Consider the following 16,264-nt stretch of genomic DNA (forward strand, 5'->3'; position numbering starts at 1 on the left):
GAGGTGGGAGGATCCATTGAGCCCAGGAGTTCAAAGCTGAAGTGAGTTATGATTGTACCGCTGCACTCCAGCCTGGGTAACAGAGTGAGACCTGTCTCATAAATAAAAACATAATATATAAATAGGCTGGGCGCAGTGGCTCACACCATCCCGGCACTTTGGGAGGCCGAGGCGGGTGGATCACCTGAGGTCAGGAGTTCAAGACCATCTTGCAAACATGTTGAAACCCCCCCCCATCTCTACTAAAAATACAAAAATTAGCTGGGTGTGGTGGCGGGTGCCTGTAATCCCAGCTACTCGGGAGGCTGAGGTAGGAGAATCGCTTGAACCTGGGAGGTGGAGGTTGCAGTGGGCGGAGATAGCACCACTGTACTCCAGCCTGACTCCATCTCTCTCTCTCTCTCTCTATATATATATATACATATACACACACACACACATATATAGATAGATATTTATATATGTATATATCTATATATGCATTTACTTTATATATATAGAGAGAGATGGAGTCAGGCTAGAGTGCAGTGGTGCACTCTATATTTATATATTTATATTTATTTAAATATATATGTATATTTATATATAGATATTTATTAATATATATTTATCTATATAGATATAGATATATATTTATATATGTACATAAATATATATACATATATAAATAAATACATATATATACACACACATGCGTTTATTATAATGACAAAAAGTAAATACTGGGCCTCCATTTCATCCACTGCAAGCACCTCGTGGTTCATAACTGAAACTGAGCTGTCCCCTGAACTGGGCGCGGTGACACACTTTTAAGGCTCATTCACGCAATGTGCCAGATTCTTTACAAATTGTTGGCTACTTTGCCCTTCAAGTGGAGGACATGAATCTGCTCAGAAACAGCAGGTATCACCCTTAAACACACAGAAAGTGCAGTTAAGAGGTGCTACCAGTGCATTCTTTTTTTTTTGATGACAGAGTCTTGCTCTGTCTCCCAGGCTGGAGTGCAGTGGTGCGACCTTGGCTCACTGCAACCCCTGCCTCCTGGGTTCAAGCGATTCTCATGCCTCAGTCTCTCGAGTAATTGGGACTACAGGCATATGCCCAGCTAATTTTTTAAAAAAATATTTTTAGTAGAGACAGGGTTTCTCCATGTTGGCCAGGCTAGTCTTGAACTCCTGGCCTCAAATGATCCGCCCGCCTTGGCCTCCCAAAGCGCTGGGATGACAGGCATGAGCCACCGTGCCTGGCCACCGACTCATTCTTTAAGTGACCGGTGAGGTCAGCCTCAACGCTGTGGAGTCTTGTTCCTGCCTTCTTTCCATTGGCTACTGTTTTCCTTGCTGGAAAAGCCCATATGGGTCAACTCTAAGGGTTCTTTGAGTTCTCTAAGGACACTCCGCTGATTCTCTGTCCTTCCAACACCAAGCCCCAGACTTGGGTGTTTCACATGACTTGGGAAGCAGCGATAGGTGGGGGGGCGGCAGATGTGGTGACGGAACACAACGAACAGCAAGGAAAAGACGGGGTCTTGTGTCTAGAGGTGCCCGGCCAGCCATCCCTCGGCCTCCCGCTAACCACATGCCTTGCTTCCTTGCAGGGGCTTACAGAAAGACTACAGAACGGATCTCGTGTTTGGAACGGATGTTACCTGCTGGTTTGTGCACAACAGTGGAAAAGGATTCATTGACGGGCATTACAAGGATTACTTCGTGCCTCAGCTCTACAGCTTTCTCAAACGGCCTTAAGGGTTTATAGTTTGGGAAATTATATATATTAATACACATCTTTCCCCTGCCACTTTTGCAGATATTCTTTGGTTTGAATAATTAAAATGAACCAGATATCAGGGTGGTTAATTAAAATGAACCAGATATCAGGGTGTTTTATAAAGCCTGTAAATACACCTGAAGAAAATAAACATCTTACAAATGAGCTTTTAGGATTTTGTTGCATTTTTAGACGCCAAAGTGTGTGAATCAAGGTGGTGCTGAGACAAGCCAGCATCTGGACAGAGCCTTAAATGTGGTGTTTACTGTGATCATTTATTAATCTTTTCTTTTTCCTTTGAGACAGGGTCTCCCAGGTTGGAGTGCAGTGGCGTGATCATAGCTCACTGCAGCCTCAGCCTGGTCACAAGCAATCCTCCCACTTCAACCTCCCTAGTAGCTGGGACTACAGGTGCATGTCACCATGCCTGCCTCATTTTTATTTTTTTGCAGAGACGAGGTCTCACTGTGGTCCCCAGGCTGGTCTCAAACTCCTGGGCTCAAGTGATTCTCCCACCTCAGCCTTCCAAAGTGCTGGGATTACAGGTATGAGCCACCACACCCAGCTGATCATTTCATTGTTGTTGAGTCTCAGGTCCTCAACCTTGCAGATTGCATCCATCTTTACACTACTAGTTGCATGGGAGGTATGATTATGAGAGGGTTAGATGGTGAGCATAGAATACAAACGGGGGTTACTTGATCTTAGGTGCTTTGTAGAGATTTATACTAAAGCCCTGCTACCCTCTGTAGGGATAGCCTTGCTATGGTGCCTGTGATAACCCAGTATTTTTGTCCAAGATTCTCTTCATAGTGTTGGTCCCTGGGACCCTTGTGAGTGTATGAGGTCTGAATTAGCCATGGTTCTCCAGAAAAACAGAACCCACAGGAGATTTACAATAAGGATTGGCTCATGTGATTATGGAGGCTTGTAAATCCAAAATCTGCCGAGTAGGCTGATGGTACAGGAGACCCAGGGAGGAGCCAGTGTTCCAGTCCAAAAGCCATCAGGCAGGAAGAGTCGATGCTGCAGATGAAGTCCGAAGGCCGTACACTAGAGAATCCCCTCTGACTTGGGGAGGTCAGCATTTTTGTTCTATTCAGACCTTTGACTGATTAGATGAGGCCCACCCACACAAGGGAAAGTGATTTCTTTACTTTGTGTGTGTGTGTGTGTGTGTGTGTTTTTCTTGAGATGGAATCTCACTTTATTGCCCAGGCTGGAGCATAGTGGCGCAATCTCGGCTCACTGCAACCTCCACCTCCTAGGTTGAAGTGATCCTCCTGCCTCAGCCTCCCAAGTAGATGGGATTACCAGCGTGAGCCACCATGCCCAGCCCCACTTGGGAGTTTTTGTTGCTCCCAAATTCTGCACATATTTAAAATCGCTCAGGATGTTACCTCAGATGGCTAATGAGACACACTGTGAATGTTGCTAAGTGAATTCTGAATCATAGTTCCAAATTCTCTGGAAGCCCTGTGTGTCTGTGAATCAAGTTTCACACACATTTAATATACCTTGAACACGGCATTTTTGTTAGTACTCCTGGTAGAACTGTTACTTTATTTGCATTTAAACCATTTCTGAGGAATACCACTTATATGCTAAATCTTATATTAGACTTTATTTCAAAATAAAGTAGTAAATTATATTCTAACAAAAAGCCAATGACATTTATAAGGCAGAATAAAATAAGCAACCAATTTAAAGCGAAACTGGGTTACTTTATGCTGTCTGCTCTTGTATAGTGGATTTTGGTGCTAAGATGCAAGTCTGAACCACTGTAATTCTGTGCTTTGCTGTGTTTACAACTTTCCTTAAAAATCAATTCCTAAAATGAACATATTCTCAAAAGCCAAATTGGTGAATTTGCACTTTAAAAAAGCTTTTTAAAGGCACATTTTTATGAATCTTTCTTTCCGTAATCTGATAAAAGTCATTTTTCATTTTAGAGGCAAAACTCTTTTTTTGCACATATCCAACCCGTACTCGAAAAAGCAAGTGGGCATCTCCAAACCTAATTGCAAAATCTTAAGGAAATGTGATTGTTTCTAGAAGCTAAAGATTACTGGCTGGGCGTGGTGCCTCATGCCTATAATCCCAGCACTTTCAGAGGCCAAGGCAGGAGCATCGTTGGAGGCCAGGTGTTCAAGACCAGCCTAGGCAACATGGTGAGACTCCCATCTCTTCATAAAAATAAGTAAAAGTAAAGATAGCCTTAGTGCTGAAGAGGTAAATAGCACTACCTCTTAGTCGTCTTCTTCTATAAGAAGTGGTCACCTATGATACACTTTTGAAAAATCTACTGCATCTTTTCCATTTCCTATTTCAAAAATAGAAACATATTAAATATTAAAATGCTAATATTCAACATAAACTTCAAAAGTGAGATTTTAACATTAATTCTGTTACTCGGTTAAAATCTTGAATTTAAAACTTCTACCTGCAGATACTAAGTTTAGCTTCTTAGTATTTTATGTGTGCACAGTGGTCTTAAAAGTAAGAATGAAAATCTTGGGGTGTATACTTATATGCGGTAATAGAGTTCTATCAAAAGAAACTGCAGCTTTAAAGGATCACTTACTACCATCCAGTGGCATCTTCTCTTTAGTCTTATCCCAACTGAAGGAGATATAAATGACTCCAAAGGCCCAGTAAAATCAAAGTAAAAATTACCTGGCTATCTAGGTACATAGAGATGCTTGTATGCTATAAGAACTTAGTGTTATTTTTCTTAACTTTTTCACAATGGCTGAGTCTACTTCTTGGTAACTATTCCCAAAATAACTACAGAAGAGAAAAAAAAAAAAACTCTCCAGGATAGCTTCCTTAAGTGGCATAATTATTCAGTTATCTAATTAACGTTTCTAGGGTCACTGCAGTCAACCTAATGACTAACTTATAATCAAGGCTGATCATATTCTGGCTGGGCGTGGTGGCTCACTCCTGTAATCCCAGCACTTTGGGAGGCCAAGGCAGGCAGATCACCTGAGGTCAGGAGTTTGACACCAGCCTGACCAACATGGCGAAATCATGTCTTTACTAAAAATACAAAACTTAGGTGGGTGCCGTGGCATGGACCTGTAATCCCAGCTACTCGAGAGGCTAAGGCAGGAAAATCGCTTAAACCCAGGAGGCGGAGATTGCAGTAAGCCAAGATCGCAACACTGCATTCTAGGCTGGGTGACAGAGTCTGTCTCAAAAAAAAAAAAAAAAAAAAAAAAAGGCTGATCATATTCTAATCCTGTGATTCCATCTTACCCAAGTAGGAACTGAGGTGTATACTGGTATCAGTGAACAATTTCTCAGGCCCAACAGTCAGGGCAGATTTTCAAGTAGCTGCTATACATGATCAAGTTTCTCTTACTGGCCTATCATTTCATTTGATTATCATTGAACATTGTCAATTCCTATAACACACACCTTGGGTCTCTATCTGCTTCTCACTTATATCTCCAGTACAATGGCTTACCTACTGAAGGCACTCCATAAATGCTAGCTGAATGAATTTCATGCAATCATATCAGAAAAACTGAAACTGAGAGGCAGTTAGAAGTAGATGCCAGAAGACAAAGGAAAAATCAGCAAATGAGATTTAATGAGATTCTGATGAAGAAAACAGAATTTGGTCTCTCAGGACAACAAAACCAATAATTTGATATGACCTCAAGTCAGTTGTTAAAAAAAGAACAGCTTAAAACAAAATAAGAAGACAAGCCACTGACTGAGAGAAAATATTTGCAAAAGACACATTTGATAAAGAACACTTAACTGAAATATACAAAGAACTCTTCACTTTGGGAGGCCGAGGCGGGCGGATCACGAGGTCAGGAGATCGAGACCATCCTGGCTAACACGGTGAAACCCCGTCTCTATTGAAAATACAAAACATTAGCCGTGTGTGGTGGTGTGCGCCTATAGTCCCAGCTCCTCGGAGGCTGAGGCAGGAGAATGGCGTGAACCCGGGAGGCAGAGCTTGCAATGGGCCGAGATCGCGCCACTGCACTCCAGCCTGGGCAATGACAAAGCGAGACTCTGTCTCAAAAAAAAAAAAAAAAAAAGAACTCTTAAAATTCAACAATAAGAAAATGAATCACCCAATTAAATAGTGGGCAAAAATCCTGAAAGCCACCTCACCAAAGAAGATATACAGGCAGCAAATAAGCATATGAAAAGATGCCCCACATCATACTTCATCAAAGAAATGCAAATTAAAGCAACGATAAGATCCCATTGTACACCTATTAGGATGGGCAAAATCCAGAACACTGACAGCATCAAATGCTGGTGGAGATGAGGAGCAACAGGAACTCTCACTCATTGCTTGTTTGAATACAAAATGGTACAGTCACCCTGGAAGACAGTTGGGTAGTTTCTCAGAAGACTCTTGGCATATGATCCAGCAATTGTGCTCCGTGGTCTTTACATAGGTAAGTTGAAAATGTCCATCCACAAAATACCTGCACACAGATGTTTGTAGCAGCTTTATTCATAATTTCCAAACCCTGGAAGCAACCAGGATATCCTTCAGTAGGTGAGTGCATAAACTGTGGTGCATTCAGACAATAGAATATTATTCAGTGCCAAAATGAAGTGTGCTATCGAGCCACAAAAACCTAACCAAAACAACACGGAGGAACCATACATGTGTATGTTCTACTAGGTGAAAGAAGCCAATCTGAAAAAGCTACACACTGTACGACTCCAACTATATGACCTTCGAGGGAGACAAAACTAGGGAGACAGTAAAAAGATCAGTGGCCAGCAGAGATTTGGGGGGAGACAGGGAACAGGCAGAACACAGGAAACTTCTAGGGCAGTGAAGCGGTTCTGTGTGATGCTACAGTGGCAGATACATGTCATTATACATTTGTCAAAACCCACAGAAACTGCTCTAATAAGTAAAGTCTATGTTCGAAAAAAAGGAAAATAGCTTATGATGCTTCAAAAATAGAAGTCTAATCATAAGACCTGTTGTTAGTTATCTGTAGTCATTCTGCTTAGCATAAACACTATCAGGCTCTACGAACTCGAGGGAAAAAACTACTGTTACATCTAGAATCATATTTTTATGCTTCAGATATTTTTTATTGAATTTAACCTCAAGTATGCTACCTCATTTCATTCTGAAATAATTTCAGAAAGATGTTGGAGAATTAAATGTGGGAGGCAGACATGAAACAGTTTTTCCCTGAAGAAAACCACCGAGTTGATTCCAAACTTACATATTTGGGGGAGGCATATGTAATTTGTCAGGTTTTACTCACCACTATTTGTTATCAGGGAGAACCATTCTCCTTTTTGAAATTCTTCAGGCCAGATTCTTAGTAGTCCAGGCTCAACTTCTTGGCTCCATTTCCGGACATGACCACTCACTGCCATTTATTCAACACCTACTATGTGCTGGACTTCATGTCTGATGCTTTATATGTATTTTCTGTAGGTCTCACACCAACCCGGCAGAAAAACATTTTGACAATTTATACATTAAAAACATCGCAATTCAAGAACATTAACATTCTAATATTACAAAGCTAATGAACAGAACTGCCAGAATTTGATCTAAAGACTGCCCACACCCAAAACCTAGTTGCTTTCCATACTATGCTGTCAGGTTACTTTGAAAAAACCTTAATTCGTCCCTGAAGAACATTTTCTGTAAAGCTACTGACATCATCCTGCTAGTATTTCCTTACTGCCTCTTACATTTCTGCTAACAGCGTATGTTCTCCCATCTTCCGAGAATAGAAGCTGTCAGCCCTCCCTGACTCTCAATTAAAGAGAGATATCCCAGGGGTCGGCACCGTACCTGTGTCTAACGTCAGCATATTCCCATCCTCATGTTTGAAGTGATCATCCTGGTGTGGTCTGTTTTTTACAGAAGATCAACTCAGGCAAGGCGTGGTAACTCACACCTGTAATTACAACACATTAGGAGGCCGAGGCAGGAAGACTGCTTGAGCTCAAGAGTTTGAGACCAGCCTGGGCAACATTGCAAGACCTTGTCTCTACTAAAAATCAAACAAATTAGCCAGGCATGGTAGTGCATGCCTGTAGTCCCAGCTACTCGGGAGGCTGAGGTGGGAGAGTCAATGACCTAAGCCCAGGAGGACGAGGCTGCAGTCAGCCATGATTGTGCCACTGCACTCCAGGCTGGGTGACAGAGCAAGACCCTATCTCAAAAAAGAAAAAAAAGAAAAAAAAAAAAAAAAAAAAAGAGGTCAGGCGCGGTGGCTCATGCCTGTAATCCCAGCACTTTGGGAGGCCGAGGCAGGCAGATCACAAGGTCAGGAGATCAAGACCATCCTGGCCAACATGGTGAAACCTTGTCTCTACTAAAAATACAAAAATTAGCTGGGCGTGGTGGCACATGCCTGTAGTCCCAGCTACTCAGGAGGCTGAGGCAGGAGAATGGCTTGAACCTGGGAGGTGGGGGTTGCAGTGAGCCGAGATTGTGCCACTGCACTCCAGCCTGGCCAACAGAGTGAGACTGCGTCTCAAAAAAAGAAAAAAAAGGAAAAAGAAAAGATAGATCATCTCTCTCTTCCTGGTGCTGCTGAAGGGTAAGATGTAAACCTCGAGTGCCCAAGAATGTAAATGTAGAGAGCCAGCACAGGAAGCCAGAGACAGAGTGCAAGCCTGGGAAGGCTGTTGACACCTGGTCCCACTGCCCTGGAAGCTAGCGTCTGCTCCTTTCAGTCATGTGCACCATAAATATCCCTTCTCTTCTTTTCCTTTGGCACAGGCAAGTGTGGGTTTCCTGTCTTTTGCATTCCCTAATAATATACTGCCCTACTTATTTCAAACTGTATAGTTAGGCAGGGTGCCGTGGCTCACGCTTGCAATCCTAGCACTTTGGGAGGCTGAGGCAGGAGGATCACTTGAGCCCAGGAGTTTGAGAGCAGCCTAGGTAACATAGTGAGACCCTGTCTCTAAAAGTAAAAAAAATTAAAAACAAATAAAACTGTAGAGTTCAACATTGCTGGTGGGACTGTAAAATGGTATAGCTGCTCTGGAAGAGTTTGGCAGAATCAAAAGCTTCTGTTCACATAAAATCCTGTAAATGGATGATCATGGCAGCATTATTCACAATAGCCAAAAAGTAGAAACAATCCAAATGTTTATCAACTGATGAATGGATAAACAAAATATGGCACATCCATACAGTGGAATATTACGCAGCCATAAAAACAAATGAAGCAGGCCTACATGCTACCACATGGATAAACCTTGAAAACATGATGGTAAGTGTAAGAAGCCAGTCATAAAAGATCATGTATTATATGATTCCATTTATAAGAAATGTCCAGAAAGGGAAATCCATAGAGACGGAAAGTACATGAGTGGCTGCCTAGGGCTAGGGCAGAGGGGAAAAATAGCAATTGACTATTACAAGGCTTCATTTTGGGGCATGAAAGTGTTTTAAAATCAGACAGTGGTGATGGTTGCACAACTCTGCAAAAATACTGAAAACCACTGAATTGTATGTATATTTTAAATGAGTGGTCTGTAAGGTATATGAATTATTACCACAATAAAGCTGCTTCTGTATTTATAGTTTTACATTTAAAATGTAATTACACTTGTAGTTCAACTTTACTACTCTACTACTGAAAATATAAATTTAGAGTGTATGAAGGATTTCCTCCAATTACATGATTCTAAATTGTCATATATAAAACACTTTATAATAACATTCTTTAATGAAGATATAAATTCATCAAGTAAATTACAAAGGAAACAAAAATAACAAGGACAAAATTACATAGTTTTGATACTTCATGAGACATAATTAAATTGTTCTCAAAGTTTAGCTGAACAACTATACAGTAATATTTTCAAAAACCTGTTTTTTTAATACAAAAGAATACCCTAACACAGTAGAGTCTCATAATGCCCTGGCGAACACCAATTTGATGCTTTAAGATTTTAATGTATTGTTAACACATTTTCAAACTCAGGCGAGTTTAGAAAAGTCTTCATATTGAATTCCTTCCACTCTGCGTCCTTTTAAAGGGCCCTACAAATTAAAATAATTTAAAAGAAGGTTAAAAACACACATTCCCAAAAGACAAAAAAATGACACCATGCTTATGGATACAAATTTGCCTTTTCTGTATCCCTAAAATATCATTAAGGTAGTTAACATTTGTATGTATCTATGAATTTTAAGAATAATCTATGGCATCCTCATTAAGAAAATCTGTCTTTTCTTCTGTGACATCTGACATTCGTTATCAATAGATATTGTGGCAGAGACCCGCTAGCTGTTCAGTATCTCCTCTGCTTCCTGGATAAATAGCTAATTTCCTAGCTCCCTTGTGGTTCGCTGTGGCCATGCATGGAGCTCCAAGCCCAGGGAAGCAAACAGAAGTGATGGTCCAAACGTGCTATCCCCGAAACACAATCTGCCAAGCTCCTTTTGCCTGCCCCATGCACACAGACACAGCAACTGGAGATGCCACTTGAGGGCAGTAGAGCCATTAGCTGGAAGGACCCGGGGTCACAAATCACCTCTTAGAAAAGAGTTCCCTGATCAAAAAAACCCATTTGGGGTTTTTACAGTGAAACGTTAACTTCTACCATGTTTGTGCCATTGTCCATTTGGGGTTTTCTTTTTTTTATAGGAAATATCATTTTGTAAGCATTACAGATACTCAAACATGTTTGTCGAGGTTGGCTATGATAGTTACACTGGTCTAGATTATAAAAAGAGTTCAACTTTAAATTTATTTTCTTCTTTCATATCGAACAAAAAGAGAAAGAGGAAAATTAATGAAAGATATCTTCTATCACTAAAGCAGATATAACCTGGGAACACAGAGAATATGGGCTGTGTACCTACACTCCCCAAGTTCAAATCTCACTTTCAACAATTGATTTAAGCTCTCTGTCCTTCAGTTTCCCCTCTGTGCCCCATTATCTCCCAGTGGAAATAATAGTAATGTCTGTATGATTGGGTTGCTGGGAAACATAAACGAGTCATTTCATATAAAGTGACTAGACCTGGAATTTAATATGAGTGAGAGCTCAATAATTTTCAACTCTAATTATTATTTAATCTTTGGTTTAGCCAGGCGCGGTGGCTCACGCCTGTAATCCCAGCACTTTGGGAGGCCGAGGCGGGCGGATCACAAGGTCAAGAGATCGAGACCATCCTGGCTAACACGGTGAAACCCCGTCTCTACTAAAAATACAAAAAATTAGCCGGGCGCGGTGGTGGGCACCTGTAGTCCCAGCTACACAGGAGGCTGAGGCAGGAGAATGGCGTGAACCTGGGGGGCGGAGCTTGCAGTGAGCCGAGATCGTGCCACTGCACTCCAGCCAGGGGGATAGAGCGAGACTCCGTCTCAAAAAAAAAAAAAAAAATCTTTTGTTTAAACTTTGAGAGTTGGGTCAGGCACAGTGCTCACATCTGTAATCCCAGCACTTTGGGAGGCCGAGGCGGGTAGATCACCTGAGGTCAGGAGTTTGAGACCAGCCTGACCAACGTGGTAAAATCCCATCTCTACTAAAAATATAAAAATTAGCTGGGCGTGGTGGCACACACCTGTAATCCCAGCTACTCGGGAGGCTGGAGCAGAAGAATTTCTTGAACCCGGAGGCGGAGGTTGCAGTGAGCTGAGATTGCGCCATTGCACTCCAGCCTGGGCGACAGAGTGAGACTCTGTCTTGAAAATAAATAAATAAAATAAAATAAAAATAAAATTTGACAGTTAATCCTTTCCCTTGCAAAATATAACGTGATGATGATGATGATAATGATGACAATGATGATGACCCTAACCCTGGAACTGAGATTTTAACATTTTTTTACTGCTTCCGTTAACAACAAATAATTATCATATTTAAAGGAATTAAGTTCCCAGATAAAGTATAACCTAGGTTGGATTTTTCATTATAGTGTTTAATGGTCTATGGTCAATTGCATTTTTCTGATAAGAACCACAAATCTGGAGAATAAGAAGGGAGCCAGACATTTGAGTTTATAAAGTAAATAGCTAAAAAGCAGAGGCTATTTAGGAACAATTTACTAGGTGTTAAAAATCTGCTTAATAAATGCATAAATTTCAAACATTACCAATGACATGAAAACTTAAGGTGCCAGAAATGATAAAAATAACCACTTGCAAAGTTCAAGTGGCGACACATGCACATACAGAGATATTTTTGGTTTTTTTTTTTAACGAGGAGAGCCTGAAGAACAGTAGAAAAAAAATTAAGAGATAGATTCCCTTTTTTTTTGAGATGGAGTCTCGCTCTGTCACCCAGGCCGAAGTGGCACAATCTCGGCTCACTGCAACCTCTGCCTCCCAGGTTCAAGCGATTCTCCTGCCTCAATCTCCCGAGCTGGGACTACAGGCATTTGCCACCGTGCCCAGCTAATTTTTGCACTTTTAGTGGAGATGGGATTTCTCCATGTTGGCCAGGCTGGTCTCGAACTCCTGACCTCAGGTGATCCATCCCCCTTGGCCTCCCAAACTGCTGGAATTACAGGGTTGAGGCACCATGCCCAGCTGGTAGATTCCCTCTTCTAAAAGAACTACATGTTGCTCTGCAATCAAACAGAAAGGCTTTTCATGTGGATTTGCTCCTAAGTTCTACCTCAGTACAGAAGATGAAACTGGGTCTACAGTGCAGAAGGTGAGAAATTAGCTTTTGATGAATGGACACAACCTGCAAACCAAAGGTATCGAGATGGAACTCAACACAGCCTCAACAGTAATCAGTTGTTTTGTGTTTCCCTGAGATGAAAACATGAAACAGGATCTGCATTTGATAGTGCTATGGAATTAATAAGGTAAGTTTCATGCATGGTCCATGCAAAAAAAAAAAAAAGAAATTAATAAGGGAAAGATAAGCAAGTTGTCAAGGAAATACTGGATTTTCTATTGCCTTATGCTGATAGAGTCAGAGAAAATCTTAGAGTTTTTTTGTTAAAACTCAATCTGCTAATTTAGTCAGACTGACACGTTCCTCAATGCCAAGTAAGAGTCCTTTTTCCCTTTTTTCCCCTTAGTTTACATTAGTCAGTAACAGTTAGCAAGTAACAGTTTCTAGGTTAGCATTGTCAGGATCAGAAAGAAAAAAAAAATGAAAAGCTTGATTTACTGAAATGAGAATTCTCTCAAATAAGGACCTAAATGGTTTTTCCAGAAAACCTTCCTAGACACATATCCTCTAACAGGCCCAGGGGCTTAGGGGTCCTATAAACTCCCCAAGAGAACAAAGAAAATTTAGTAAATTATGTGCAACGTTTTGAAGAGTCTGAACTTTCATTAAACTCTCTTAGTGATCTATTACTCCCAAGCTCCCCCAGAAATACTAAAACGGACTGTACTGGAGATGAAAAATTCTTTTGTTTAGCATCAAAGATAATGCAGTGCAGTAGTTCAAAGTTCTAAAAGGAAACTTTCTTTCTGAAGGTATCTCAGGCCTCAGTCACAGACCTGTCAGTGAAATATCAGTTCTAAGTCAATAACCAACTTTATTTATATGTCAGAGTTCTTTAAATTACTGTATTGATCTCTGCTACCTTAAATCCTTTACGAAAAAAGGGAAGACATTTAAAAAAGTGGGTGACCTCTGTGGTTCCCTCCCTCTTGACAATGACTATACTTCCGCCACCAACTTCACTATACCAAATTGAGTTTTATATTCAATATGAGGGGAAAAAAGGATATAAAACGGTACCCATTATACACACTTTCATAAAACACCAAGATTGAAAAGGAACAGACCAAAATATTAATGGGGTTTATTGTTGGGCTTGGGGATTATGATTAATTTTTATAATTATTTATTTATATTAAATTAAAATATGTTTTTCAGGTTTTATGCATGAGTAACATTTCTTTTGTAATCAGAAAATAAAATACTGTAGCAATGGCAGAGTCATTAGAGAAAATAAGTTTACAGATTTCCAAGTAGGAAACAAGGCTAATAAAAAACTCAAATTCTAAAATAAAGAACAATCCAATTAAAAAACACTATGGCACATTTTTAAAGCACTTTGAAATTTCTGTCTTTGTATAAACAAACTTACAGTTTCAATGACGATAGTAGCTGAAAAAGTCTTCTCATTGATGGATTCAAGGGTACCTTCATTTCCTCTGTAGCCTCCATTTAAAACTAGAATTCTTTTTCCTACGATGGAAAAGAATATAAAAATTAATGCAAAGAAATATCTCCATTTTTCTTCTAACTTGTTACAGCAATGTACAAAAATGTACTACACTTAATAAACATAACAAAAAACAAAACCCTTTTTCTTAGAAGTTCCCTTTTTTTGAGATGTTTTACTTTTAGACTGCAAGGAATATAAGGTACTTGGAGAAAATGTTCAGAGTCCAGAAGTAATCAGAGAAAATTTAGCTTACTTTGTCTCTTTGCAAAATTCGTAAGATGGTTTGGCAGTTTTACAAAACTTTAAAGTTATACCTACCATGTGACTGAGCCATTCTATGTATTCACCCAAGAAAAAAGAAACCAGATATCCACACAAAGCTTTGTACATATATGTTCACAGCAGTTTTAACAGCCAAAAGCTGTAAATAAGCCAAATGTCTATCAACAGATAACTGGGTAAACAAAGTGGTACACGAGTCCCCCCTTATCCCAGGTTTTGGTTACTCTCAGTCAGCGCGGTCCAAAAATAGGTGTATACAGTACAATAAAATATTTTGAGAGAAAGAGACCACATTCACATGACTTTTATTATAGTATATTATTATAATTGCTCTTTTATTATTAGTTATTATTCTCAATCTTTTACTATGCCTAATTCATAAGTTAAACTTTATTATAGGTATGTATGTACGAAAAACACATAGTATATATAGTGTTTGGTACTATCCATGGTTTCAGGCATTCACTGGTGGTCTTGGAAGGTATAGGATAAGGGGGGAATACTGCATATCCATACAATGACATATAGCAAGAAAAAAGAATGAACTACAGATACATGCCACCACATAGGTGAATCCAAAATAATTACGCTGAGTAAAAGTAGCCAGACCAGAAAACAGGACACATTTATATTTATAGAAACTTAATTTATATAAAATTCTAGAAAAATAAGAACTGAATTATAGTGACAGAAAGCATGCCAGCAGATGCCGAGGAAGACGGGGGACGTAGGAGCAGAAGGTAGGAGGGAGGGATTAGAGAGGGAAATGAGGGGATTTATCCATCATCTTGATTGCAGTGATGGTTTTATGAAGTAGGCAATGTTCAAACTTACCAAATTGTATACTTCACATATGTGTGATTTATTGTACACCAATTCTACCACAATAAAGCTAACACAAGTTTTTCTAATTTGTAAAAAAAATTTTTACTTTAGGAGGAAAAAAGAGTAAAGAATATGGCAATTGGAAGTTCCATGGTCTGATGTTATCACTACATTGGCAATGACACCCCCCAGGAAGATTCTGAGTCAGAAGCAAACAACCTGGTCAAAGTAGTGTTCGTACTCAGATACGGATAAGTTTCCAGAAGGCAAAGACAACTAAGGGGGAAAAAAAGCAAAATAACAGACTTTCACTTGACTATCACAGAGAGCTAAACAAATACATTACAGGTTGAACATCCCTAATCTGAAAACCCAAAATTTGAAAAGCTCCAAAATCTAAAATCTTTTGAGCGCTGACATCATGCCACAAGTGGAAAATTCCACACCTGACCTCCAGTGACAGGTCACTGTCAAGAAAGATGCAATCAAAATTATTTAAAATATTGTATAAAATTACCTTCAGGTCATGTGTGTAAGGTGTATATAAAACATAAATGAGGCTGGGTGCAGTGGCTCACGCCTGCAATTCTAGTCCTTTGAGAGGCTGAGGTGGGTGAATAACTTGAGATCAGGAGTTCGAGACCAGCTTGGCCAACATGGTGAAGCCCCGTCTTTACTAAAAATACAAAAATTAGCCGGATGTGGTGGTGCATGCCTGTAGTCCCAGCTACTTGGGAAGCTAAGGCAGAAGAATTGCTTGACCTGGGAAGTGAAGGTTGCAGTAGTCAAGATCGTGCCACTACACTCCAGCCTGGGTGACAGAGTGAAACTGTGTCTCAAAAATGAATAAATAAAAATAAAATAAAACATAAATCAATTTTGTGTTAAGACATGGGTTCCAACCCCAAGATACCCAATTATGTATACGCAAATATTCCAAAATCCAAAATTGGAAACACTTCTGAGTGAAAGTCCAGGCATTTCAGATGAGAGATTCTCCACCTACAACCATAAGCCTAATATAACAAATGCTATCCATATACGTCTATGTTTTGCTTCAGGGAAAAAAAAAAAGTATTCCAGGAAAGGAAAATCCATTGACACCACAAAACAGCTTCACCAGGGAGCCAGTAAACTACGATGCCCTTGAATCCAAACAGAGATGAGTTACACTGGCAGTTAATGTTGCCAAGACAGAAAAATAACTACAACCATCAAGCACCGTCAAAATACAGGGGTTTAAGAATGGAACCGCTCATTTTG

General features: G+C 40.0%; 2 protein-coding genes and 1 long non-coding RNA gene across 4 annotated transcripts in view; 1 reads left to right on the top strand and 2 right to left on the bottom strand.

Moving 5' to 3' along the window:
- The window catches only part of ITIH2 (inter-alpha-trypsin inhibitor heavy chain 2), a 47,137-nt gene extending 45,205 nt beyond the window's left edge, over nucleotides 1-1,932 (top strand). Inside the window, exon 21 of the mRNA XM_001107718.4 lies at nucleotides 1,598-1,932. Within this exon, the coding sequence (XP_001107718.3) occupies nucleotides 1,598-1,745 (148 nt within the window). The 3' untranslated portion in view covers nucleotides 1,746-1,932. The remainder of the gene's footprint in view (nucleotides 1-1,597) is intronic.
- Nucleotides 1,933-6,238: 4,306 nt separating this feature from the next.
- LOC144331072 (uncharacterized) lies at nucleotides 6,239-7,985 on the bottom strand. Its single transcript, XR_013397918.1, has 3 exons — nucleotides 7,577-7,985; nucleotides 7,035-7,204; nucleotides 6,239-6,272 (listed from the first exon to the last, which is right to left on the bottom strand). It is a non-coding gene; the product is annotated as an uncharacterized LOC144331072 (long non-coding RNA).
- Nucleotides 7,986-8,933: 948 nt separating this feature from the next.
- Nucleotides 8,934-16,264, bottom strand: part of KIN (Kin17 DNA and RNA binding protein) — a 36,262-nt gene continuing 28,931 nt past the window's right edge. The window contains exons 12-13 of one of the 2 annotated variants that reach the window (NM_001261813.1): nucleotides 13,814-13,914; nucleotides 8,934-9,787 (exon numbers count right to left, since the gene is read on the bottom strand). In NM_001261813.1, coding sequence (NP_001248742.1) covers nucleotides 9,725-9,787; nucleotides 13,814-13,914 — 164 coding nt within the window. In that variant the 3' untranslated portion in view covers nucleotides 8,934-9,724. Of the gene's footprint in view, nucleotides 9,788-13,732; nucleotides 13,915-16,264 lie in introns of those variants that run through there. The other variant, XM_028853494.2, reaches the window with a different exon arrangement.

The sequence above is a fragment of the Macaca mulatta genome, chromosome 9 (genome assembly GCF_049350105.2).
Source record: "Macaca mulatta isolate MMU2019108-1 chromosome 9, T2T-MMU8v2.0, whole genome shotgun sequence".
NCBI lineage: Eukaryota > Metazoa > Chordata > Mammalia > Primates > Cercopithecidae > Macaca > Macaca mulatta.